At 54.2% G+C, this 25,702-nt stretch overlaps 2 protein-coding genes, 1 long non-coding RNA gene and 1 pseudogene across 12 annotated transcripts; 1 reads left to right on the top strand and 3 right to left on the bottom strand.

The window, feature by feature from the left end:
* Nucleotides 1-218: 218 nt before the first annotated feature.
* On the top strand, nucleotides 219-1,775 carry LOC134473347 (uncharacterized). Its single transcript, XR_010043597.1, has 3 exons — nucleotides 219-352; nucleotides 470-602; nucleotides 849-1,775. It is a non-coding gene; the product is annotated as an uncharacterized LOC134473347 (long non-coding RNA).
* A 118-nt stretch (nucleotides 1,776-1,893) lies between these two features.
* Ctdsp1 (CTD small phosphatase 1) lies at nucleotides 1,894-7,889 on the bottom strand. Of its 6 annotated transcripts, none has more exons than XM_063237497.1 (7): nucleotides 6,955-7,889; nucleotides 5,554-5,702; nucleotides 5,089-5,190; nucleotides 4,909-4,965; nucleotides 4,243-4,335; nucleotides 3,942-4,127; nucleotides 1,894-3,446 (listed from the first exon to the last, which is right to left on the bottom strand). In XM_063237497.1, exons 1-7 carry the CDS (start codon nucleotides 7,019-7,021, stop codon nucleotides 3,318-3,320), a joined length of 783 nt encoding a protein of 260 aa, XP_063093567.1. In that variant the 5' UTR covers nucleotides 7,022-7,889; the 3' UTR covers nucleotides 1,894-3,317. The 6 variants fall into 6 exon arrangements, with proteins under 6 accessions (XP_063093567.1, XP_063093566.1, XP_023415855.1 ...); XM_063237496.1 differs by having other exon boundaries at nucleotides 5,089-5,193; nucleotides 6,955-7,882; XM_023560087.2 differs by lacking the exon at nucleotides 6,955-7,889 and adding an exon at nucleotides 5,952-6,108.
* Nucleotides 7,890-11,091: 3,202 nt separating this feature from the next.
* LOC111753431 (U6 spliceosomal RNA) lies at nucleotides 11,092-11,185 on the bottom strand (annotated as a pseudogene).
* Nucleotides 11,186-11,371: 186 nt separating this feature from the next.
* Nucleotides 11,372-24,434, bottom strand: Slc11a1 (solute carrier family 11 member 1). Of its 5 annotated transcripts, none has more exons than XM_063237490.1 (15): nucleotides 24,275-24,434; nucleotides 23,630-23,763; nucleotides 22,646-22,768; nucleotides 22,233-22,352; nucleotides 17,602-17,708; nucleotides 17,139-17,209; nucleotides 16,806-16,873; nucleotides 16,474-16,629; nucleotides 15,235-15,393; nucleotides 13,685-13,774; nucleotides 13,446-13,565; nucleotides 12,905-13,054; nucleotides 12,528-12,601; nucleotides 11,870-12,023; nucleotides 11,372-11,756 (listed from the first exon to the last, which is right to left on the bottom strand). In XM_063237490.1, coding segments are annotated over exons 1-15 (1,641 nt in total). In that variant the 5' UTR covers nucleotides 24,276-24,434; the 3' UTR covers nucleotides 11,372-11,642. The 5 variants fall into 5 exon arrangements, with proteins under 5 accessions (XP_063093560.1, XP_063093565.1, XP_063093564.1 ...); XM_063237495.1 differs by having other exon boundaries at nucleotides 23,662-23,848; nucleotides 24,275-24,409; XM_063237494.1 differs by having other exon boundaries at nucleotides 23,630-23,848; nucleotides 24,275-24,408.
* Nucleotides 24,435-25,702: the final 1,268 nt, after the last annotated feature.

Here is a 25,702-nt window from a genome sequence, read left to right as displayed (position 1 = left end):
CTTTCCACAGATGTAAGGGTGTCTGGCTCATTACTGGGACTGTTTTCAAACCTTTCCTTTGCTTTTGTCCACATTTTTATACATTCCTTTTACTTATTTTTGCTTTTTCCGCATTTGTTCTGGAACTGGTGACAGTTCTAGAATTATCTTTGTTCTAACTGGCATGTCATTTGATTGAGCTCACCCTGCTTGACGGTTAAATTGTTGCCAAGTATCAGGGCACAGACCACCCTTTGTTGGTCCAGTGTGAGAAATAACCAGGGTGTCTCTGGTAGGCAAGTTCTCTGTCACTGAGCTACGCCCTCAACTTCTGCTACGGAAAATTATGACAAGTTATCAAAGACAAACCAAGGTATCAATGCTTGTGGCTACTGAAGCTCTTCTAACCTTTCTTCTTTTCTTAAAGTATAGGTAGCATCACTTTTTGTCGTTACTATTGCTAAATCTTTGTTCTCTCCCTCTCCTGTAGCTAATTAAGCATGCTTCAATTACGGAAATGTGTTTAGAACGGGCTACCCAGCGTTTTACTGTTCAGAGGACATTTGGGGGCCTCTGGAACAATTCGTGCCTAAAGGATAAAGATGAAGACATCCGGAAGAAGGGTCAGTAACTCGTCCTAGTGAGGTAACACTCACACTTAGATTATAACCTCTCTCCACCCTCCCAATGGATGGGTTTATTGCTCTAGGGTGAATTCCTTAGGAGTAGCAAAGATCCAGCTTGCTCCTGGCGCTGTGCCTTGCCAGGGGATCACCCAGTATGGTCAAGCTGAACTCTGCCTGGGTGCGGTAGTGGTGGTGGGAAATGCTGACTATGATCTCACTCAAACCTGGGTGTTCTCCTTTCAGGGCCTCCGGGATGCAAATCTGGAGCAACCAGCGTTTACATGGAGAGCAGGAACTAGAGCAGGTCCTCCAGGATAGGCCAAGGCCAGGGGCTGGATATTTATCTAGGGGAGCCTCTCCTGGTCCAGCCAGACCAGAGCTGAGGCCAGGGTACTGGAGACTTCTCTTCCCAAGTGGGTGCTTCCTGGCTCTTCCCTACCGGTAAAAGGAGCAGGAGCAAGGCGAAGTTGGAGAAGAAGGCGGCGCCATGCACAATGCATATCCCGCACACAGAACGGGGCGCTCAACTGCTGAAGCTCTAAGAGGTGGGCTTGGGGCTACGCTGGTCAGGCGCGGGGCTGGCGGACAGGAACCAATACATGCGATGGACTCGTCCCTCGTCTTCCCCGGGTGGGCATGGAAGGACTCCACGCCTTCAGGAGAGGGAACGAGGCAGGCTCGGGTACAGGAGCAGAAGGGTGGGGCGTCGGTGGTGCCGTAGGCACGCAAGGGCAGGCCCCGGAGCCCCGGGTCCGCGAGGCCAGGGAGGCCCTTGGCGGCCGGCGCGGGCTGAGGACACTTCCTGCCTGGCCGGGGAGGCGCTGTCCGCAGAGGAAGCGCCGAGGGGCTGCGGGGCGGGACAGGAAGTGGGGCGCCGGCTCCACCCGCAGAGGCCTGAGGCTGCGGCCCCAGGATGGGTCCCGCCCGGCACCGGGAGGCCAAAGACCTCGCCGGTCAGCCCACGTCAGCCAGGGAGCGGCGAGCTCTTCCGTCTCCGCCGACGCGGGAGGCCCCGCCCACCGTAGGCCCCGCCCCTTTCAGCGCATTTTACTTTTGCTTCGTAACTAAGTTCCAAGTTTTCTGCGAGGGACTTCCGAAGCTCAGATGCAGAACCATAATCCCGCGTCGCAACCTGACGTGCACAAGACGAACCCAAGGTTGTGCTCGAGGCTCTGCCGCACTCACAGGGGAAGCACGGGGCCTGGGCAGCTCCTCCCTCCTCTTGTCCCCTCCCAGGCATTGCTGGAGCCGGGTCACTAGCCACAGACCAAAAACCACAGAGACAAGATGGGGGGCCTGGCTTTCTCTTTATCACACTGCTGTCAGAGAAGGCACTTAAACGGGAGGGACACCCAACGCAGGTCGCCAGTATCCTCTTTCCCTCACCAACTCCCTTGGCACTGGTTTGTGGGTCCCCTTAACTTTTAGACCCTGGGGAGAACCCAAGGGTTTGATCTCCGGACTCCACTGGTGTGGGGGCGGGGGTCAGAAACAAGTTAAAGTTGTAAGGCAAGAAGTCCTGTGGGGAGGGGCCCTCCAGCCAGTAGGGGGTCAGAGGAGGCTGCAGGGAGTAGGTTGGCACAGGGGAGGGGGACAGCTTGGCCAGGTTTCATGGAGAGCCCCCAAACCCAAGGTCCCACCTCCTGCAGATACCTTGAAGGCACCTGTGAATCCTAGAGTGGGTGGGGAAAGGCACCAATTAGGGATGGAGTCCCCCCACTTAGCTGGTGGACCTAGCACACTGCTGGGCATGGAAGGTGCTCAAAGAGTATTTTTGAATGAACGGAGCAAAGGGGGTGTGAGGGACAGAGGACAGTGCCTGAGCCCCCTTGGCCTAGCTTGTTCCATTCAGAAAAAAGCAGTTTAAAAAAATGTAAAAATCCTTTCCCTCCCTCCCCCCAATTTCTGGGCCCAGGAAAGGGGTGAGGGAAGGGTGTGTCTACCCCAACCCTTCCCTCTCCTTCCTTTAAAAATCTATATACACATATACATATTTATATGGCACCGCAAGGGGAATCCTACCTATGACCCCTGTACTTGGAACTTGGGGAACCAAGCTGCCAAGACCTTGGGGTAGTTAAGGCAGAAGTAGGGGGTCCAGGGTTGGGTGATGTGGGGAGCAGCTGGTCAGCCTTGGAGAAGTGGGCTGCTACCCCAGAAACTGCTGGTCACTCTATCAGTCCCCAGGCAGAAGGTGGGCAGGGTAGAGACTGGTTCTGCCTGCACCAGCCTAGAGTGTAGCCATCTGTGCTGTTCCCACAGGAGCCGGCAGGATGATGGCTGTGTCCCTGTCCCTGGGAAAGCTGATGGGAAGAGAGTCTATGCAAGGCACTTGGTGTCCACTGTTCCCGGGGTGGGGTCAGAAACCCTGCCTCCACCCCTGAAGCAGAGTTAGGTAGGGCTAAGGGGCCTGATTTGGCAGCAGAGAAACATGGCAGCATGGAGAAAAGACAGAAAGGGGGAGCAGCAGGCAGGCCCCCAGACCCCCTGAATGGGGAGAGGAGGTTTGAAGGCACTGACTCTGGCCCAGGGGCTCATTGTCCTTGGTGCAGCCTGGTGGGGCTGACAGGGGAGATGCCTGCTTCCCCAGGGCCGTGAACACGGTGCAGCCCGCAGGTTCTCTTAAGGAAGAGGACAGGCAAGTACCCACAGTCTGCGTGGCAGGAAGTGCCAGCCTTGGCCAGGGGCAGGTCCTGGCCCCGTGGCGCCTCACTAGCTCCCAGGCCGAGGCTGCCTAAGCACTGAGTACACGTCGTCCACTCGGCTAAGTTGCTCGAAGAAGGGGAGGAGGTCGTGCAGTTCAGTGTCACTCATGTTATCAAACCACGAGGCCACAGGAACCTGGGGAGATGGAGAGGGAGGTGAGGATACAGGCAGGCCAGAGTGCTAAATGCCCAGGCCAACCAGAGGCACCCATGGGCTGCCCAGCTCTAGAGAAGCCCTTGCCCACAGTACCTGCGTTCTGATAGCGACTCCCAGTAAAATACATATAACAAAAGTTTCACAGAGCAACACTTCAACTGACTGCATGCCAAGCACTCACTGTTAAAAATCCCAACCAGAACTCATCACATTTATTCTGTGGCCCATTAACAAATCACAGCTCGCACTCTGAAAAGCCAAAGCTGTCCCACTGCCTGGTGGCAGGTGCCATCCACACTCAGGTGAAATGAACCAGTTAACCAAGTACCAGGCAGCAGCATCAGGTGACAGGTCACCAAGCACAGGAAAAGGAATGTATGGGAACCACTGGATCTGGGGTTGTGGAGGCCACGGCAGCCTGCAGGGGCTCGTCCCTCCTGCAGGCTTGGCCCTGTGTGGCCTTACAGCACTCACAGCATTGTCTGGGTGGAAGACATAGGAGGCCGGTGAGTTGTCCAGGATGAGCACCCGCCGGAGGTCTCGGCCCAGCCGACTCAGGTCCTTCACGTAGTTCCCCCGGTGGAAGACACAGGACTCTCGGAACAGCCGGGCTCGGAAGGCTCCCCACTTGTCCAGCAGGTCAGCTACTGGGTCTGCATACTGGGGATGGGAGGTGGGTCATCCAGGGGCTGGGAGTGGCCCGGGGCTCCATCTGGCTGCATGCTGGAGGCAGATGGGAGGACAAGGTTACCCCACACCCCTGGCCGGGGCTCACCTTGGCCAGGCTGGCGGTGAACAGCACACACTCGAAGAGCTCACCCATTCGCTGCAGGAACTCGTCCACGTGGGGCCGCTTCAGCACGTAGACCTGGGGGGTGGGCCAGTGAGGGGCTGTGGCCATGGGCAGGGGAGGGATGGCAGAGGGCTGGTGGGGAATGATGGAAAAGGTAGAGGAGCCAGGGCCTGTGGCATCCCTTGGCAGCTGTCCCAACTGCCCAGTGTCCCAGAGGGTCCAGATAAGCTTCAAGCCCACTGGCTGCAGATCCCATCTGGAAAGTCACTAAATTCCTGGTCTCTTCCCCCACCTTGGCCTCAAAAGATGTAGGACCCTGGGGACAGCCCCCTCACCCCAAGGCTGCAGGGCGCCGGCCCCCGAGCCAAGTAATGGAGAACAGGCTGGACAGCACACAACCTATCCTGAATTACTTGAACTGGGTCCCGGGCAAGGGGATGCGGGGCGAGAGGGCACAGCAAGGCCAGAGGCTTGGAGTCGGCCAAGTTCCTGAGGGTCTGTGTGACCTCAGCAAGTCTCACACCTTCTCTGGGCCTCTACCATTCCAGGTTTATCAAAATCCCATGTGGCACTCTCTCCAGATTGGTAGGAGGAATGCGGACTCTGGAGGCAAATGCCAAGGCCACCATCTCCTTCTCTGCCCCTTACCTGGTGGATCACCCCATCAATCTCCACCGGAATGATGAAGTCGGCATTGTTCACCGGCTGCAGGGGGGAAAAGAGCTACTGGAGGAGGATGGGCAGCCCCAGGGCCCAGCAGAGACCTCCCTCCCCAGCCAGGGCACCCCACCACAGGTGCAGGGCCGAGGGCTGCTGGGCAGTACCTACCTTGAAGGAGCTGTGCACCAGAGTCTCATCCAGGTCGATGACCACACAGATCTTGTCTGAGTCCTGGGCTTTGGCCTCAGGGAGCAGGTACTGCACTGGGGTCTGCTGTGGGGAGAGGAGTGGTGGGGCTGGTAGGGGTACCTCCTACAGGGGCTTGCCTCCCCTGGTGGCCATCCCATCCCCTTCCCAGCTTTGGCCCTGCCAACACTCTAGGCCCTACTTCCCCACTCAGAGAACTGTTCATTTAGGAGGAGACACTCAGAATTCTACTAGTGGGCAGCAGTCTTGAGGCAGACAACCAGGCCCTGAGGGCCTGCAGGCAAAGAGCAGGGCTTGGAAGTGAGGCTCCCCTCTTCTGACCTTCCCGGTGTGCTGAACCTGTGGCACAGTCTCCAAGAGGCCTCTTCCCCCTAAGCGCCCTCCCAACCGAGCCTGGGTGCCCCTGCTGCCCCGCCCCCCACACACCTTGGGGATGGCACCGTTCTCCTCCACCAGCAGGGGTGCCCCACTGTGGGCAGGCAGGGCCTCCCCATCTTCACGGCAGACACAGCAGAAAAGCGAGTGGAGGATGCCCCGGCTCCGGGGCTTCTGGGAAGCGGCTGACTTCTGGTCACCTGGAGCAGGGAGGCCCAGGTTGGGGACAGGGACACACTGATCTGCAGAGCAGGCAGCCCAGGTGCGCACCCCGGGCTGGCCTAGCCACGCCCCCTTCCTTTAGGGAGGTCCCGGGAAGTGACTCTGACCCTGAAATGCGCCTGCTGGGGGCCGCCCTGGGAGTCCAGTATGGCTACAAAGGAAGCGACGCAGGGGAGACGCAGGGGACGGTGTTACTCTCACGGCCTTGGATTACCTGCCCACCTTACCTGGGTGGCCTCTGCTCAGGAGGCCCAGGGCCTGGGGCCCCGTCACCCACTCCCACTCTCCCTCCATCCTGTCCACCCCGTGGGTGCAAAGTCCAGAGAGGCAGGGGGTGGCAGTCCCAAGGCCTGAGGCCAGTGTCCCGCCGCCATCTGCCCGCCCCACCTTCGCTCCGCCCCCTCCCCGCCCAGACCTAGGACCTGCAGCGGGCTGTGGCCGCTGATTGACAGACCCGCCCTCCGTCGCCCCTGCCCAGGCCCAGCTAGGCCCAGGCGGGAAGAGGGTAGATCAGCGAGGACTTCCAGGCTCCGAGGGCCACTGAGCAAGGAGGGACCCTCACCCTAGTTTCCCCGCCCGGGCGCAGCCTGGATGGGAGTGCCCAGGTCTGTGCATGGATGCACAGCCTAGGCACCATGGTCTGCAGCCTCGGGGCCGCATCCCCCACCAGGCACAAAGCTGTCCCTGAGGGCGCGCAAGACCTGGTTGACGTGCCGGCCCGCCTGCCACGGAGGTGCTGAGCGCCCCCACGCGTGACGCGGAAGTTTGTGGGAAAGTGGCTGCCTGCTGGCGGGAGAACCTCCAAGCCTCCTCGGCCGGCTGTCACCTCCATGCCCCTTCCCAAGACCCCACACGACCAAAGTACTGAGGGGCGGAGTCTCAGCGAGTGGCTCGAAGGCAGCCACCTCACCCCCCAACTCGCAGCCCTATTGGCGCCAACGCGCGGGGGGGGGGCCGCAACATTCTCTACAGAGTCCCCCTCCTTATCCCAGCCTCAGTTTCCCAACCCGAGCAGACCAGAGTGCACTAGAGGCACCAGGCCCCGCCCCGCGTCTCCGAGACTCTTTTGGGTTTAAACTCTGCCCTCTCCGCTCTCGGGCCCGGAGCTCCGACCCAAGCAGGGCGGGTGCCCGGGGTGGTGGCGGCGGCTGCTGCGTAGGGACAGACCCCGGTTCCCTCCTCCACCAATGCCGCGCGCGGTCTACATCTCCCTCCCCGCCACCTCAGTACCTTTGCCCCGCAGCGGGCCCCGTGCCTCCTCCTTGCTTATCTGAGTAATGACGGCCGAGCTGTCCATGGGGCCGGGCGCGCTCCCCTCCGGCCGGACTCTGGCCCCGGAGCCCGGCCTCCCCCCCGGCTCGGGCCGGAATCGGGGCGCGGGGGGGAGGGGAGGGGTGGGAGGGAGGGATCCCCGCGAGCTTCAGAGGGGAGGGGAGCCAGGTTCTAAGGGGGAGGGGGAGGGAGGGGGCGCGGAGGAAACTTTGTTACAACATGGAGTTTCCTCCCCGCGAGGCGGATGCAAACATGGAACCCGGGCTCTGTTTCAAGGCTCCCCCTTAAAAGGGCAACGGCTTTCAGCGTGATCTGGACTCGGCTGCGGCTTTCATCACTTCTGGGGCCGGGACGGCTCCGCGGGCGGAGAGGCGGGCCGGGCGGGGTTCCTGCGGCGTTCCAGGGGGCGTCGCTTCCTTCCCTACCGCCCGCCGGCGAGACAGAGGCTCTGCGGCTGCGTGGCAGGGCGACACCCGGCCCACCTTTCAGGACACCGAACCTCGGGGCCCAGGCCCGGGAGCGGCCGCTCGAGGGCGGCGCAGCGCGGGCTCCGCGGATTCCGAGAGCTTAGCACTAGTCACTTCTTGGTTAACTCATCTGAAACATGGGATAACGCTAATTTATTTGTCAGACGGGTTTTATGTCTGAAGTTGGCAAGAGCCACTTCGTGGGGACTTTGTGAGCGATCGAAGGCTCCAGTACTACCTGTGGCTCCAATTACCTGAGCGAAGCGGGGTGTGGGGCGCATGCCTGTGATCCCAGCATTGGGGAGGCCAAGGCAATGGAATTGCCGTGAGTTTCAGACCAGCCTAGACTACATAAGTGAGTTCAAGGCCAGCCCGGACTATACAGCGAGATCGTGTCTCAAAAAAAAAAAAAAATTCCAAAACCAAAACATCCTATAATAGCTGTGTAAACCCACAGAATTATATTTTTTACCTGTGTCCAGCCACTGCGGGCTCGGATGGAGTGACCCTGGTCTACAGAGTGTGAAAATTACTACTCTTTCACTGCCTCGCCGGTTGCCCCGCATATCCACCCCCAGGTCCCCACGTCACCCGTGTTCTCGCAGGGAGGAGCGGGCATCTCCCCCGCCAAGGCCTTGGTCTACTCCGTTCCCTCTGCTTGAAACACGCTCTCTTCCACCACCCTTGTCCAGAGGCCTCCCCATCCCAGCCCCGGAACGCCGACCATTCCGAGATGATCCGAGGGTGCTGGCTTCGAGCGCTCAGCGGAACCACTATCAACTGTTTAAGGGTTCTAAAAACACAGGCTCCCGCGGGGCTGTGGGACACCCTGCAGGTAAGTGCGGTGGCTCTGACTTTTTCACTTCCTTGCTCAAAGAGCGCCTTGAAGTCTGCGCGTTGCGCGGGGGTGGGGGCGGACGACCCATTTAGGAGGTTCCTTCCTAATTTTTGTGTTCATAATTTTAAAAGTAATAGTAACGCTGAGTACTGACAGCCACGCCTCAGCACTTCCTCGCGGCCCCCGCAGCGAGGCGGGGCTGGTGCGTCTGCTGCTAGGCGTAAGACTCTAGCGCTGGGCGCCAGTCCATCTGACTGCCCCGGCTGCTGGGGGAACGGACGGGAGGCCCAAGGCGGGCGGGGCGGGGAGGGGCGGAGTGGGGCGTCGGGGGCGTACCCCGACCCCTTCCGGAGCTCAGAGCATCTACACGGCCGCCACCTTAGCACTTTATCAGCTTCATCGCCCACGTGTCGTCAGGGTGTGATCTGGCAGCGCCCACAATCTCCCTTACAGTTAGGAGCGACCCCCTTCGTAGTCGATGTGACAGCTAAGAAAACCAAACTCCGGGAAGAGAAGCGACAAGCCCAGCCCCTCCAGCCAGACCCTGCGGGACACAGCCTTGCTCCCAGAGCTAGCAGCGCCCGTCTGGGTCCGACCCGCACGGACCCCAAAAGGCAATGTGGGGTCAGGGATAGAACGCACCGCTTAGCGTTGCCCCTGGCCTCCAGGGCGGTGCAGTCGCCTCCTTCTCCCTGATTCTTTCCTGGGGCAGAAGGGGCTGGAACCCAGCGAGCTGCGCAGGTCAGAGAACCGGGCAGGGCAGGGCAGCCCACTCCCTGGCATCCCTGTGGACCCCTACGAGCTGCCGGGGGCTCTGCCAGGGGGGCGCGTTGAAGGGTGAAGGGGGTTCTCTGCGTGTGAGCGTGTCCCCACCACCTGCTGTCTCCATTTGTATGTTTTATCGCTCGCCTCGGGGGCGGCGGGGGGGGGGGCACGACTCAGCTGATTCTGCCTGGCAGCGGAGGCCTCGAGCCTTCTGCACCCTCGCCAGGCTTCCTGCCCCCCTTCGTAGGGCCTGTAGGAAGCATTAGGGCAACCTTGGGGGCTGCTCTGGAGGTGAGGGCCTCTGAGGCCCAGCGTGAGTTTGTCCTGCGCTAGTGGCGGACCCCTGGCCCAGGGGCAGCGCTGCTTCTTAGCCGAGCCTGTCTCTCCGGAACCCTTTCCAAGTCCCGAGCGCACTGTGCCTGTGGCGACCCTGCCCAAGCCTCTCCGCCTCGCTCCACGGGCTCTAGAGCCTCTGCCACTCTCTTTCGTGGACCTGTCACTCTTCTTTTTTTTCTTGCAAATCTCACTACATGAGTCATCTTCTCTGACCCCAGCCTTACTCGGTCAGGGTCAGGGTCAGGGTCAGATGCCCTTAGCCTCCTCTTGCCGGCCGACTCATCCTTTACCCCAGATTATGAACTTGACAGCTCACGGCTTTAATTTGGGGCTCTGCTTCCCTCTCCGCCTCTGGCATGGGGCTGGGCACAGAACCTGCACCCAGCTGATGCCAAGTGACTCCATGAAGGAACCACGTGTGTCCATCTGGAGGAGGATCTAGGCGATGGCCTTCCTCACTACCGCACGACTCTTTGGCTGCGTAGGTCCCACTGTCTACAGGGGCAAGCCTGAAGGAAGGGGTGGGCGGCCCTCTTGTTTCTGCACGCTCTCGAGCAGCTGCCACAGTTGCATAAAAACCAGTCCTATCCCTCATCTCCTAGCGGGCCCCACACTCATCGTTGCCCTTTTAAGAAAGAGGAAATTCTTCTCATAAACAAGCATTTCAACCCGAGCTCGGAGCCTTGCCGCTCGCCCGGCTGGGCCCGGGAAAATCGGGGCACGAGCAAGCACTCCACCTGCCCCAGGCATAACTCCTGGGAAAGGTTTGGTGCCCCGGTGCCCCACCCCGGTATTGCTCTCCGAGGCTTCCAGGCTGGGGTCCGAAAGACCAGAGGAGCTAGGAGGTGGGAGTTAGGGGAGCCTAGAAACAGTCTAGGGAGCGTCTGTAAAGTATAGCCTCCGCACTGGGCGAAGGAGTGCCGGGCAGCTCCGGGTGGAGGAGTGGGTTCCCCTGCTCACACAGCTACCCTACACCTCCTTGCTAGGGAAGATTCTGCGGCCCCCGGCTCAAGATTCCGGTTCGGGCCAAACTGGTCTTTCCGCTAGGCCCCAAGGGCTAAAGCCCAGGCCTGAGCGCGGGCGCTCGGGACTGTCCTTGCCTCTAGGGGGAGCCGGGAGCCAGCGCAGACTGAGCGTTAACCACGCAGCGTGGGAGTACGGTCCTCCGGGTCCCCTGGGGAGATGGGAAGGACCTGGGCCTGGAAGGCACGAACTCTGGGTTCCTAATGACCTGGCGCCTGAGAGTCACGCCTGGTTTTACTGCCGGGAAATGGGTTATAGGTGCAGACAAGGCTGCCAAGAGCCCAACCCAGCCACACACTTGAGGGGCTCTCGGGCTTTAAATTTCGAGCCTTACTAAATATGGATTCCTTTTCCTAGGTCTTTGGAAGCTGGTATTTTTTTTTTTTCTTGTCTTTTTTGAGATGGGGTCTCACTATGCAGTTCAGGCTGGCCTTGAGCTCACTTTGTAGCCCATGCTGGTCTCAAACTCGCAATGATCCTCCCGCCTCAGCCTTCCGAGTGCTGGGATTACAGGCGTGAGCCGCAGGAAGCCGGTATTTGTTCAGCGTTTGTAAGGTTCTGCTTTGTCAGCCCCACGTGTGTGTTGGGTCACTATTGTAAATGTTCAGTCTTTTGGGGAGGGGGGAAGGGGTCATTCTTATAAGTGCTCACTGTCCTCCCTCCCCCAACGCTTCACGAATTTTCGAGTCATCCTTACACAGGGGCCACGCTAATCTGTGTTATGTTCCAATTTTAGTATATGTGCTGTGAAAGTGAGCTTGCTTGCTTGCTTGCTTGCTTCTTTTTTCCTACTGTGGATTGAAGCTGGGACCTTTGCACTGAGCTGCATCCCCAGCCCTTTTTTATTCTGAGGTAGTCTTGCCAAATTGCCTAGACTGGTCTTGAACTTGTGATCTTCCTGCCCCAGCCTTTCAGAGTGCCGATTACAGGCCTGCACTGCCACGCCTGTGGTCAATAAATATTTTTAATGATTTTTTTCTTAAAGCCACAAGTACTAAGCACCGTGTTAAGTGCTTTACATTGATGTCGAAGTGGTGGTTGTCCTGGTTTTACACTGAGACAGACCCAGAGGTGAAGTATGTATCTAAACTGAAAAACAGCAAGTCGCTAGGGACCCTAGTGGGCCAACCTCCCAAAGTGTCTGGATGCTACCCTGGGTGTCAGCAAGCCAGTCCGTTTCCCTCCGGCCACCTCCTACCCAGGCCCTGCGTGGGGGCTCACCCAGAGCTCCCTCCAGCCTCCTGCTCTTCTTCAGGGAGCCCATACAGGAAGTGCTGGTGGGACCTGTGGGTCAGAGAGGCCGCTCCAAGTGCCAGGAAACAGGTCCAGGCCTGGGGGAGGAGCAACCATGAGTGCGGGAGAGGCTGGGACCTCTGGGAAAGCTCCAGGGTGCTCTGTTCCCCTCCCCCTCCCCCTCCCCCAGGTTCCCCAGATCCTACTGTACCAAGTAGGCAGTGAGGCCCAAGTAGGCTGCAGCCAGCACAGCCACCAGACCAAAGTAGGCAGGGTGGGGGAGGCTGGGCAGGTAGCTGACCACGAAGTACAGGTTGATGGCTAAGATGAGGGCCATGATGCAGGAGGTGACCATCTTGCTTAGCCTGGGTAAAGGAGAGAGACGACTGTAAATCACAGGCATCACCTTTTCCTCTGCCCGGTAGCCCAGCTGGCCTGAAGCTGGGGACAGGGCACACAAAGCCTTCTTCTCTGGGCTGTGGGCCAAGGGTAGACGGATCCCGCAGGAATTGATAAGAGGTGAGGGCAAGCTCCAAAAACAGTCCCCGCCTAGATTCCTGTCCTTTCCCACCCCTGGCCAGCTGCGACCCAGGGCAAGTTCTTTCATTCATTTTTTAGCCACTGAGGATCCAACGTAGAGCCTTCATACTGAGGTACATTCCCAGCGCTTTTCCCCTTTTCATTAGTTCTGTTTTCTAAGACAGGGTCTCATTAAATTGCTAAATTGTCTGGGCTGGAACTCGTCATCTTCCTGCTTCAGCCTCCCAGATTGTAAGAATTACAGGCACTCGATACCATGTCAGTTCCTCGGCAAACTCTTTGACCTCTTTGAGCCTCAGTTGCTTCACCCAGATCATGGGAGTACTCACCGGCCATTAGCGAACTCCTGCATGACAGCCGGCATGCTGGTGAAGGTCAGGATGGGCAGCACAGCAAAGGGAAGCTGCGAAGAACTCCAGGCTGAGTGGAGGGACTGGTGGCTCCTCCAGCAAGGGGAGGAACAGCGGGGCTCCACAGCTTCTGCCTGGAGTCCCCGGCTGCTAGGAGCCTGCCTGCTCACTGCCTGCATGTGAAGCCTAGCTCTGCCAGGGTCACCTAACTTGGTGCAGTTTTCCCAACTGTAAACTAGAAGGGTGATCTCTACCCTGGACGGCTGTGTGTACCTCTGGGGGTGGGGGCGGGGTCTCACAGGCAAAGTGGCTTTGGAGATGGGAGTTTTAGGGTTCTGTTTAACCCCTGGCCTCACCAGCAGGCTCTGCAGCACGTTGAGCAGGTCGTTCAGGCCCGAAAGGTCCCTCAGGTCCCTGAAGATGGCCACCAGCACGGTGGGCAGGATGGCGCAGGAGCGCGTGAGAAGGACCCGGGCGAAGCGAGACCACCGTAGCTTCAGGAAGCCCTGGGTGGGGGTGGGCACCTTGACGGGGGCAGCCTGGGGGGTTCCTGAAGAGGTACCCTCTGACTCTCGGCCCACCTCCCACCTGAAGGACACTGGGTTCCTGTCTCTGAAATGGGAGTGGCTTGGTGCGTAACCAGTGGACAGGGCATGGATGGAGGAATGTGGGAAAGACTGAATGGCTTTTGGGAGGTGCTTGGCCTGCACCTGCAGCTTCTGAGGCTGCCTGGCCCACCTCTCGGGAGCTCAGTTTTCTGGTCTGTAAAGTGGGACTTATAGCGCCGCGCTCTGGGCTGCCCCTAAGGACCAGCAAGGCCCGGCGTCGATGAGAGCCCCAGGAACATGCCTGGCCTCCTTGAGCCACACACAGGCCCCTCTCACACCCCAAGTTCACCTCCATCACGAACTGCCCCGCGTAGGTGCTGGTCATAGTGGAGCTCTGCCCCGCAGCCAGGAGACCCACCGCCCAGATGTACAGAGCCGCGGGGCCAAACAAGCAGCCCAGGATCACGCCCTGCACAGGGAGGGGTGGGTGTGATCAGATCTCTCCCCGCTCACCACGAGGCTCCGCCTCCGAGGCGTGGCGGGAGCCACGTTAGTCCCGCCCTCCGTGTGCCCTGGGACGGCGCTTACTCCTCGGTAAATGTCCACCGACACCGTGCGGTTGTCCCTGGGGAAGATCTTGGCGTAGTCGCGGAGGCTGCTCTTGGCACAGACGTTGAACTGCGGGCCAGCAGCAAGGAGATGGGAAATGAACACAGTCTTGGAAAATCAGCTCTAAACCGGTGGCCCGGGGGCTGCTTCCTGCCCCATAACCCCCCCTTCCCTCCCTCCCTCTTGTCTTTCTCTTTTTTTGTTTCCTTTTTCTTCTTTTTCCCCTCTCTTCCCTCCCTTCCTTCCATCTCCCTTTCCTTCCTTTCTTTTTCTAAACTAGAGATTGAATCCAGGGCCTTCGCTCTGAGCTACAGCCCAGCCCGATTTATTTATTTTGACACTGAGACAGGGCCTCACTAAGTTGTCCAGGCCCGGCTTGAACCTGACAGTCTTCCTGTCTCAGCTTCCCAGAGTGCTGGGTTTACAGGAGCGCACCACTGCCTCTGATTTGTTTTCTTTTTCTGTCTTTTTGAGATAGGGTCTTGCTATGCAGTTCAGGCTGGCCTTAAGCTCACTTTGTAGCTCAGGCTGGTCTCAAGAAACAATCCTCTTGCTTCAGCCTCTCAAGTGCTGGGATTACAGACATGCACCACCATACCTGGGTCCTGACTTGTTTTCTTTAATGTGAATTCGTTGCCAATGTTTAAAATTGGGAACAATTCGGCTGGGGATTTAGCTCAGCTGCATAAGTGCCTGCCTTGCAAGCAGGCAGTCGTGAGTTCGATCCCCGGTACCAATAAAAAGGAAAAAGATAAAAAAAAAAAAAAAATGGGAACAATTCACAGGGAACTTGATTTCCAGTCTCTCGTGGGTTTGTAAGATCTGGAATGGCCACGGAGAGCTGGGTGGTTCTGTCTTCCTCACAGCCTTGAAGACAAGACCTCTCAATCACTACTCAATCTCTCCTTGTGCCAAGGAACAGGGTGAGACCAAGGGAGGGGTGTGAGTCACCACCCCAGGTCACAGAGCAAAGCCAGTTGTCTCAGGTGACCTGGCCATGCCTCCCCAACAAAGCTCATTGTTCACTAAGCACCCAACAGTGGCTGGCAGTTGGGACAGGCCCCACTCCAAACCACAGATCCAAATCCCAGAGATTTAGAGAGAGCTCCTGCTCTGGCTCCTGCTCAGACACCACAAAGTGTGACCTCCAACAGCAAGCCGTTCCTGGCCACCCCAACCCTGATGCCCAATCTGTGCTTTGCCAACACCTTCATTTCTCTGTGCTCCTGTAACACTGGTTTGTCTCCTGTCTCTGTGCGCGCGCGCACACACACACACACACACACACACACACACCCTGTCTGCCCAAGGATCTAGGAGCTGCCTGGTCTATCTCAGATGCTCAGTAATGACTTGCTCACAAAGACTGCTTCTCTTCTGACAATAAGATTATCAGGAGAAAGGACCTGGAGCCTGGAGCCCAGGGCAGGGACTCAGAAGGAGGCAGGTGGCCATGTTGCCTGGTCCCCAGCGCAGCTCCAGAGCATCACGTGTATGGAGCTGAGCAGGCCTGGGAAAAGGGGTCTCACCGCATCCTGGTTGGTTTGCTGATAGAAGGCCTGTCCAAAGACAGCCACCACGAAGAGGTTGATGACAAAGGACACAGACAGGGCGATGGCGGCCTCGATCAGGAAGTACATGTTGGCTTCCCGGATGTTCGCCCTGTGGGCTCGGTTTATCTCCCGAGACTATGAATGCCGGAGAGGAAGGAAAGGGCCTAAATCCTTCAGGGTCCCTCACTGTCCCCAGCTTGGACTTCTACCCACGTTCCCTTCAAACCCCAACTCCTTGTTTATTGGTACCAGAGACTGAGCCCAGGACCTTCGCACTGAGCTATATCCCCAGTCTTTGTTTATTTTTCACTGTGACAGTGTCTCACTAAGTCACCATCACCCAGGCTGGGCTAGAACCTCCTATCCCCCTGCCTCAGCCTCCCAGTGTGCCTGATAGAATAGAGGCTTCCACCATCACACCTGGCCCTTAACCCTTTTTATTTATTTATTTATTTATTTATTTATTTATTTTTGTCTTTTTCCTTTTTTTTATCGGTATCAGTGATTGAACCCACGACTGCCTGCTTGCAAGGCAGGCGCTTATGCCGCTGAGCTAAATCCCCAGGCCCCCTTAACCCTTTTTAAAGTTCCCTGTGTGGCAGTCTGGTTCACGACTCATGTCAGTGTGGTCTACAGGGACCAACCTCATGAAGGAAGAAAGGCTGACCTTTGAGGTCCCTCTAACTCAGCCTTTAGGACCCTCTCCTTTATTCACAAACTCCACCCTCAAACCCTTCTGGTTTATTGCTGCCTCTGAGCCTTTGAACTTGCTGTTTCCTCTGCTTGCAAAAAGCTCCTCCCTATCCTTCAGTCACCATCTACCATTCTTTTCTTTGTGTTTCCATCAGAGAATCTTTCTCCCTCCATCACAAATTCCTTCTTCCATCTCCACTAGAATCATTCAAGCTCAGGAGGACAAGGACTTTGATTTTGTTTTGTTTTGAGACTGGGTTTCATTATGCAGTTCATGTTGGCCTTGAGCTCACTTTGTAGCTTGGGCTAGTCTCAAATCACAACAATCCTCCTGCCTCAGCCTCCTGAGAGCTGGGATTACAGGCATCTAACACCACACCCTGGCGAGTACCTCATTATTTGAGGTTGAATAAACAGACACTGATTCAATTGTCACCTAAAATCCTGCAGGAAGGAGCCAGCTGGCAGAAGGCCCAGGCTCCAAGACAGGGCCAGCTTGTTCCTCCCCTCCAGTCCTCTCACCTTAACCAGGGCTGAGTGCAGGTAGATGTTGTGAGGCATGATGATGGCGCCGACAATGCCCACGGCCTGCAGCAGCTCGGGCTGGCCGCAGCCCTGGCAAGAGGGCAGGAACAGATCCCGAAGAAGCGCCCCCTGCTCGGGACGCGCCATCACATACTGTGGGTGAGAGCCTGGTTAGCCCCCCACGCTGACACCGGTTCTGAATTCCAGATTCTCCCAAAATTGGGACAGCCAGGGGGATTGGGTAAGGGCCATTCCCCCACCCTTGGGGCCACCATGCTGGAGGAAGGAAGAGAAGGAGTGGGGGTGGGGGTGCAGGTGGGACTTCCCACCTCGTAGCCGAAGGTCAAGGCCATAATGGTAATAAGGAATCCAAAAAAAGCTTCCAGTTTCCGCAACCCTAGGGGCATAGCAAAGGGACAGAACAAACTCAAATCCCTGTAACATGAACGATGATTATAATGGCCAATATTTTGAGCACTTTGCTGCAGGCAGTGTGTCAAGGGATGATCTATGCTATCACCGCCCCGTGACATCTGTGCTTTTCTCTACCCCCCTCACCCGTCATTGATGAAGAAACAGAAGCCGCACAGGTGGGTTAGCAGAAGCCACACCCCTTCCAGGGAAGCCCGTTCTCAGGCTCCGCCCACAGAGGCCGCACTCACCGTAGTTATCCAGGAAGAGGAAGAAGAAGGTGTCCACGATGGTGATTAGGACCCCTCCCCAGAGTGGGATTCTGAAAGCACAACAGCCTGGGTCAGCCCAGCTTCCCCAGGGTCTAGGACTCCCACCCCACCCTCAGGGTTAGAGACTGGGGGAATCCTGCCTCCTGCGAGCGGGGAGCCAAGGCCTGGACAGAAGGGCTAACAGAATGGGGTATGTGGGAAATGGTGCAGAGAACCCCAAGAAGGGCAAAACCAGGTGAGCGACCAGGCAGGGCAAGGCTCACGCTGCAGTGCTGCAGGCTGAGTGCCTGCGATCTGTGGGACTTCAGAGGAGACACTTTACATTCCCCAAAAATAGAGCCAGTCCTGTCTATGTCAGAGGGACAGTGGGACAAAAGGCACTTGGGAGGGACACAGCTCTTTCCAGCTTTGGACTGAGAACAGATGCGCCCTGACGTGGTACCGTCCAGCAGAGAGCAGATTGAGTGCGATAGCTGTGCCGATGACCTCCTGCATGTCTGAGCCCACAATGGCCAGCTCAATGGTCAGCCAGAGGAGGATACGGGGCACCTATGGGGGAACATGTTCCTACATTCAGTAAATTGTCAGGATACAAAGCCATCGTTACAAAATCAATAACTTTTCTATACACAAATAACAAGCTGAGAAAGAAATCAGGAAGACAATTTCATTCCCAATAGCTTCAAAAATAAAATTAAAATACCAGCATAACCACTGAGGCAAAAGACCTGTACGACGAAAAATAGCACTGAGGAAAGAAACTGAAGACAGTACAAGATGGAAAACCTCCCATGACCATAAATATTGTTAAGATGCCATATTACACAACAAACAGTGAAAAGACAATTACAGAATGAGAAAAAAAGTTTGCCGTTATTTCTCAGAAGAATAGAACCTATAATATATAAAGACTTCAATTTCAGCTGGGGATGGTGGCATGCACCTATAATCCCAGCATTTGGGAAGCTGAGGCAGGAGGATCACTGTGAGTTCAAGACAAACTTCAATCAAAAAATAGGCAACTGAAATGAATAGACACATCTCAGAAAAGGAAATACAAATGGCCAATAAATACATTTAAAATGTTCATTTCTGACCCTTAGAGAAATGCAAATTAAAACTATTGAGATTCTACTTTACTACAGAAAAAAATGGCTATCAAATAATAAACTGGGTGTGTTCACTTGCCTATCTCAGCACTCAGGAGGCTGAGGCAGGGAATCACTACAAGTTCAAGGCCATGGGCTACATAGTGAGTTGAGGAACAGCCTAAACTGATTTGCCCTTCCCATGAGCTTCTTGAAGCCATGTGGGTCCCAGGAGGAGAAATAAGAAGACAATGCATCCTTCCCATGAGCCAGCTGGTTTGTGGGCTGGGAGACAAGAATCCCACTCTCCCCACCAAGCAACTGGCTGATTTGGAGGAACACAGACTGAGTTATAAACAATTGAGGTACAAAAACAATTTAATGCTTCTATTGTTTGGTTAACTTTGCAGACTGAAAGCCAGTAGTCTGACATTCTATTAAGAAGATAATACCATGCAATATAGTAACTATAGGGGATTTCTTTCTGTCTTGTTTTTGAAATTCAGTAATGTTCTTGCTATTTTGTTCGGTTTTATTGTTTTGTTTTCTTCAATGCTCTGTTTTGATTGGTTTTAGTTGTGTTCTGCTTTGTTTGATTTTATTATGTCTGATGGTATGGGCAGTGAATTTCAAGATAATAAGAGGCATTATGGTAGCCATTGTTGATATTCCATTACCCTGTTTTGAAGTCCTATATCACTTTCACTATTTTGTTTCAATTGACTTAATTCTATTTTATTTGGTTTTATTTTATTTGATTTAAAACAAAATTAAGGTCTGGGGATTTAGCTCAGCAGCATAAGTGCTTGCCTGGTGAATACAAGGTCATGAGTTTGATCCCTAGTACAAAAAGTTTTTTAAAATTTAATTTAATTAAAAAAAAGAGCAGCCTGAACTACATAGCAAGACCCTATCTCAGGCAGCCAAAAATACTATAACAAATGTTAGTGAGGTTGTGAGGGAAAAGGAACCTTTTTATATTGCTGATGGGGATGTAAACCAGGAAGCCACCTTGAACATTAGTATAGAGATGCCTCAAAAAACTGAAACTAGAAATTCCATTTGACCCAGTTATTCTCCTTCTGGGTATCTTTGCAAAAGACTTAAAAACATCATATTACATGCGTATTACATGCAACTAGTAGCAACACAGCTCATAATAACTGAATCTTAGTAGTAGCCTCTATGTCTATCAACAGATGAATGGATAAAAAAATGTGGTATTTATACACAATGGAGTACTACTCAGCTATAAAGAAGGATAAACTTAAGTCATTTGTAAGAAAAGGGATACACCTTGAGACCATAATGTTAATTGAAATGAGTCAGACACATTATTTTAAATATTGTATCGTTTCTCTTGTAAAACAGCAAAATAAAAGATAGGAAACAGGGAGATAGATCTTTTGCAAAAGCTAAGGTGTCCAAGAGACAGAAGGAGTAAGGGAAAAAGAAGGAGGTGACAAAAGAATTAAAATGTGTTGTGTATGTGTACCAACTCTCCATTGTGGATGGAATCACGTACTGCAAAAAGGTACTAATAAAGGGCCAGGGATTTAGCTCAGTGGCGTAAGCACTTGCCTTGGAAGCATTCGGTTGTGAGTTTGACCCCAAGTACCAAAAAAAAAGGTACTAATAAAAATGAAATAAAATGGCCATATTACTTCCAGTAATTAAATTCTAATTATACTACAAAACCATAGTAACAAAAACAGCATGGGGCCAGGCATGCTGGCACACACCTGTAATCCCAACACTTGGGAGACTGAGGCAAGGGAATTGTTGCAAGTTTGAGACCAGCCTGGAATACAAAGTGAGTTCAAGGCCAGCCTGAACTGCATAGTGAGACCCTGTCTCAAAGAAAAAAAGAAAGAAAAAGAAAAATGAAGAAAGAAAAATAGTAATAAGTGCTGATGAGGCTATGGGACGAGAGGAACTTTTTTATATGGGGTGGGATGTAAATTAGCATAGCTACTGTGGAAATCAGTATGGAGCTCTTTCTTTTTCTTTTTCTTTTTTTTTTTTTTTTGTTTTTTGTTTTTTTTTTGTTTGTTTGTTTGTTTTTTCATTTTTACCGGTACCAGTTATCGAACTCACGACCGCCTGCTTGCAAGGCAGGTGCTTATGCCACTGAGCTAAACCCCCAGCCCCTAGTATGGAGTTCTTTCAAAAAACTGAAAAGACAGCCAAGTGTTATGGCATATACCTATAATCCCATCAGTCTGGGAGGCTGAGGCAGGAAGATTGCAAGTTCAAGTTCTTTCTGAGCAATGTAGGAAGACCCTGTCTGAAATTTTGTTTTGTTTAGCTTTTGTGAGACAGGGTCTCACTATATTGTTCAGTCTGGCTTTGAACTCACTGTGAAGCTGATGATGGCCTCAAACTCACAATGATCCTCCTGCTGCAGCCTCCTGAATGCTGGTATTATGGGCCTGTGCCACCATGTCTAGCCGCATCTGAATACTTAAATAAAAATGTAGCCAGTGGCAGAGTATCTGGGGATTTGGTCCACAGTACCACACACGTACCCTGAAAACAGGACTTCCCTATAACCTAGCTACCACTCCTTGTTTATACTTGAAGGAATTAAAGTAAGCATATTAACACTGCATGGGTGCCTGCATGCCCATGGTTATTGCAGCATAATACACAATACCCAAGATACAGAACCAGCCTCAGTGCCCATTGGCAGATGAGTGAATAATGACATGTGGTCCATGTACATGGTAGGATGTTATTCAGCCATACAGAATGAAATGATGTAATTTGCAGGAAAATGGATGAAAGTGGTGATTATTATACTACATGAGATAAGCTAGACTCATAAAGATGAAGAAGCTAGAAAAGTTGACAGAAAATGGGGGAAGATCATTATTCGACAAGAGGAAGGAAATAAGAGGGAGGAGCTGTAAGGGAAGGTCATGAAGGATGGGTTCGATCAAAATATATACATGAATGAAAATGCCACATTAAAACCCAGTATTTTGTAAAATTAATGGGCACAATTTATTAGTCGGCTCAGACCTACATTCATCTTCCCATTTGCTGCAGGGCTAGAAGCCTGCAAACTCTATTTGCAGACCAGCCTTGCCAGTGAGTGTCTGGTTAGGCTTTGTGAGAAGTGCTCATGGCAATGGGTTTGGCTATGGCCATAGCTTCAGTGTGTCCCTCCAGGGTTTGTGTGCTGGAAGACTGGTTCCAGTGTGGAGAGGTTAAGAGGCAGCAGAACCTTTAAGAGGTGAATCATAGAGGAAAGTAACTAGGTGACTAGGTGTACTGCCCTCAGAAGGGATACACTGCAGTTTCCTGGTTAGCTCCCAAGAGAGAGTTACTATGTTAGAGCAAACCTGGATTCCTGTCTCATCTTTTCTTTCCAAATTACCCAGTCTCTGGTATTTCATGATAGTGGTGGAAAACTGACTAAAACAGAGACAGGAAGTCAGAGAGAGAATCTATTTTCCTCCTGCTTCTGCTGGTGTTTCTGGATGTGACACCAGTGAGGGCATCAGGCCACTTGGGCTCCAGGTCACATTTTGATCTTTTCAGCAGTGGCTTACAATGGTTCTGGAAACTCAGCAGCTGGTGATGGCTCTTGGGTTCCAGCCAGAGATATAGCAACTTTTTGAGCTTTGATGACACCTTTTACCCTTGCTCCTCAAGCCCTTCAACACCTAAAGTGACTAGATGCTTGCATGAAATCCCTTTGAACAATCTCATGGTGTGATTTTGGTTTTCCTAACTGGGCACTGACAGCTGCAAGATCTCCAAGGTTCAGACCAGCAATAAGCATCCCCAAACTGCTGTAAGTCACTGCATTCTGTGGAACAAGCCTCGAATCTCTGATGTCCTCCTTAGTCTGAGCCTCATTCTCTGCATCTAGCCACTAGCCCTCAGTTAGGTCATGGTCTATTTGATCATGGAAGCTAGAAATGGCCACTCAAGGTTTGGGATGTGCTTTCTTTCCAGCCCACCACCCCAAGCTCACCTTGGGGTAGTAGAGATGGCAGACTTCAGCCAAGTCCTTGCCTGTCACCACTCCTAGCCGGGCAGCCAGTCTTTGGCAGAGCAAGCCCAGCACAGTGGCCCAGAGCAGCACCCAAAGCAGCTGTGAGGAGGCAGAGGAGACCTTCAGCTGAGGGGTCGTTGTCCCAGGAGGTGGCTCCTTCTGAGCAAGGACACTCCATGGGGAGAGGGTAGGAGAGATGAAGTGAAAGACCATCCACCCCCATGCTCAGGGCTGCCCTGGGAATGCTTTCCTGGCCCGTTTGCACTTGATGCTGGCCCAGGAAAACCATCCTTGCTACCACCCTGGGGAAACAGGACAAGCTGGGGTCTATACCCTCTTAGCCTGGTCACCTCCCTCCCTCCAGGACCTCACTCTGGCCCCAATTCAGTCACTTTGAATCCAGCCACAGCGCCAGCTTGCAGATCTGACTCAATGTTTCCTGGGTCCAGAAAAGCGATGCTCATGAGGAAGCCAGGCCCTGTGAACGCCCACAGCTTCCGCAGGCTGAATGTGCCCTGGGGGAGCAGGGGGTGGGGTGAGAGAGAAGGAGGTGGGAAGCCAGAGTGAGTAGGGTTGTTCTGGGTACAACTGCCCCCAGCTGGCCTTGGTCAGTCCTCAGCTCAGCCCTGCAGGCCATCTCTGCCCTCCTTGCCCACCCCCAGAGTGCCAACATAGCTCCCAGGGCACAGGGGAGGGTATAGGGTGACAGAATCTGCAGGGTCCACTAAGTCACTGGATCTGCTTTCTGGAGTGGGCAGGTTGCGTTCAACAGCCTCAGCAGCAGCCTGTACCTGACCTGCCCTCGCTTCCCCCTCCCTGCAGGCTTGGATCAATGCATCCTCAGAGCCCCAGACTGGTGCTTAGTGAAGGCCAAGCCTCCAGGTCCAGCCTCTCCCTCTCCAGCCCCTTCTCAGACATAGTCTTCTCTTCGGGGTTCACTGAGGCTAAGGTCCCACCCCACCACACACACTCTTGTCCAGGGCTTGGCCTGTCCACCTAGGACACTGCTGGAGATTTTGGCAATGCAGGTGGCAGTGTGTAGCCACCAGCCTGCAGCCTCCTTTGTTTCTTTCTAGCCCAGAGCCTGGGTCCGTGCCTTTTGTGTGAAAGCAGGTCTTTCCAGAGGCTCATCCTGGTCACCCCAGGCCCCTTTCCCTTCATGGGAAAGCTTCATGAGATTCATTCAGAAAGCCTCTTGATCCTTTTTAAGGCAACCAGGGAGTCATCCAGCAAGGTGCTGGGATCACAAACAGGCACTGCTGCTCAGAATGGGAAGAACTGGTCATGGTCACAGGAAATGCCCGGTCCCCTACTTTGTGAGATCTCAGAGAACTGTGGCAACCCTGAGAGTCCCCCACAGTTCCCAGTATTCCCACCGGTTTTGCATCCGGGATGGGGATCTTCTCACTTAGGTAGGTCTGCTGGGGAGAAGCTTGCTCTGGTTCCGGATGTGGCAGGCTGGTGATGGAGCCGTAGGTGGGCTTGTGCGGCCTCTGGGGGCTCCTGTCCACTGAAGAGAGGCCCCAGGAAGCAGGCTGAATATCCTGCTTTTTTCTAGAGCCCAGGGTCCAAGCCACCTGCCTCCTCTGCCACCTCTTCTTGTCAAAGTGAAGAAATAAAGGTCACTAGCCCCTGCCTTTGGGTCCATCCCTCCCAGCCCTCCATTTGTGAGCAGGAGGAGGTTTAGGATTACTTTCCTCCCATGTGAGCACCGAGACACCCAAACCCAGGTCTTCTGCCTTAGAGCATGTGAAAGAGACACTGGGCTCTGAGGAGGGCAGATGGAGGCTACTGTCTCTGTGTCTCATTGCCTGCCTCTGCTAATGGCAATGAAGCTTCGGAGGCACCAGTGACAAGAGAACAAGAGGCCCCACCAGTTTGTTAGGTGTCAGCACTGAGGTCTCCACCAGGATGCCCGGGGGACCAGGAGATTCCTCGCCTCCCATCTCCCACAAACCTAGCCTCCTCCCCACATTGCCCCTCACCCAGGTCAGGCTCTGTCCCCAGAGGCCCCTACTCACTTGTCTTTAGGACACGGTGTCAGGTGGTCTCTGAGGCAGCCCCTCACCCGCACCCTTCTGTGTGAGTGAGCTGTGGGTGAGTAGTGTGGGAGCCCACATCCTGTCCCCAGTCCCCACTGGCTCCCATCACTTACATCACCCTGTACAGACACACATCTGCGTTCTCGGGCTTGCGAAACACCCTCCAAAGGCAGAAGTCACCAACTCTTGCGGAAGGGCCTGGTCACCCACAGTGTAGACCTTCTCCCCTGATGGCTGCCCTCTGCCCCACAACACCTCTGGCTCCCTTCCAGGCACCCCGTGCTCTATGCTTCCTCAGAGAGCTCTGATTTCAGGCACTTCTTGCTACTTGGGTATTCATGGCCAGCTCCCACGCCAGTTCCCCACCCCATATGGCCAGATCCTTGAGTTGGGTCCGGGGTCCCAAAGTTACCAGTTGGCCCAATGGGAGGCAGAGAATTCTCATAGTGTCCTGGGACTCTGTCCCCTCTGAGAATCTCAGAGCAAAGGACTTTCCCAGCACTGCCATGTGGAAATACATTACAGATTCAGGCCAAAGCATCTTCAGAAGGAAGGGGCACCAGGATGCCGGTCCTGACTTTGTGCACTGATACACTTGACATTGTCACCAGATATTTCCCTTCCGGTGCCCAACTCATTCCTCCTGCTATGTGACGAGCTTAGATTAGCTAAAGGTCAAAAATTCAGGTGCTGCAGCGCTGACTAGGACTAAGAAAACAGTGCCAGTCCAGCAGTGAATGACAAATGATTCTGTGTCCTAGGGTAGGGGTGCGATAGCATGGAAACTGGAGCAGAACATATGGCAGATGCTGTACGGGAAGAGGCAGTGCCACGCAGCAACACCAGTGCTCTTACCACATCCACAGCCTCTAATTGGTCAAGGATTTTGGAAAATTTGGAATTTCAGGCAATACAGTTATCCAACACTTAATAATAGCCATAAGTTCTTAGAAAATGTGTTGTTAGGCAATTTTGGAGTTGTGCAAACATCAGAGCATGTATTTATGCAAACTAAGATGTCCCTCTAATGTCCCTAGGAGATACGCAATCTTATGGGGGGCCACAGTAATATACGGAGTCTGTCACCGACTGAAATGTTATTTTTTAGTGCATGACTATATATACTTTTTAAATATTAGGCTCAAAACAGTTGAAAGTAGGGTGTCATCCAAGCAGCGCGCTCCTATGGGTTGGATTCCACTTGCGGGTCATTAGTCGTGGCCTCTGCACAATGATGGCTAAAACCCCTGTCACCCTGCCACCTCTCGCCTCCCCCACTTCCTGCCCCCATGTCCACTCGGGCCTCTTATCCCGTTGTAGCCTTCCTTTTCTGTCGAGAAGATTCAAGACCTGGCTTGTCTCCAACTTCCACATCCGCAGCACTCAGAGAAAAGAAGGAAAAGAAGA

This window comes from Cavia porcellus, unplaced genomic scaffold, assembly GCF_034190915.1.
Source record: "Cavia porcellus strain 051 isolate PalLab524CR breed Dunkin Hartley unplaced genomic scaffold, mCavPor4.1 scaffold_26, whole genome shotgun sequence".
NCBI lineage: Eukaryota > Metazoa > Chordata > Mammalia > Rodentia > Caviidae > Cavia > Cavia porcellus.
Note: the sequence above shows the minus strand (reverse complement) of the source record. Positions and strands in the feature narration are given on the sequence as shown.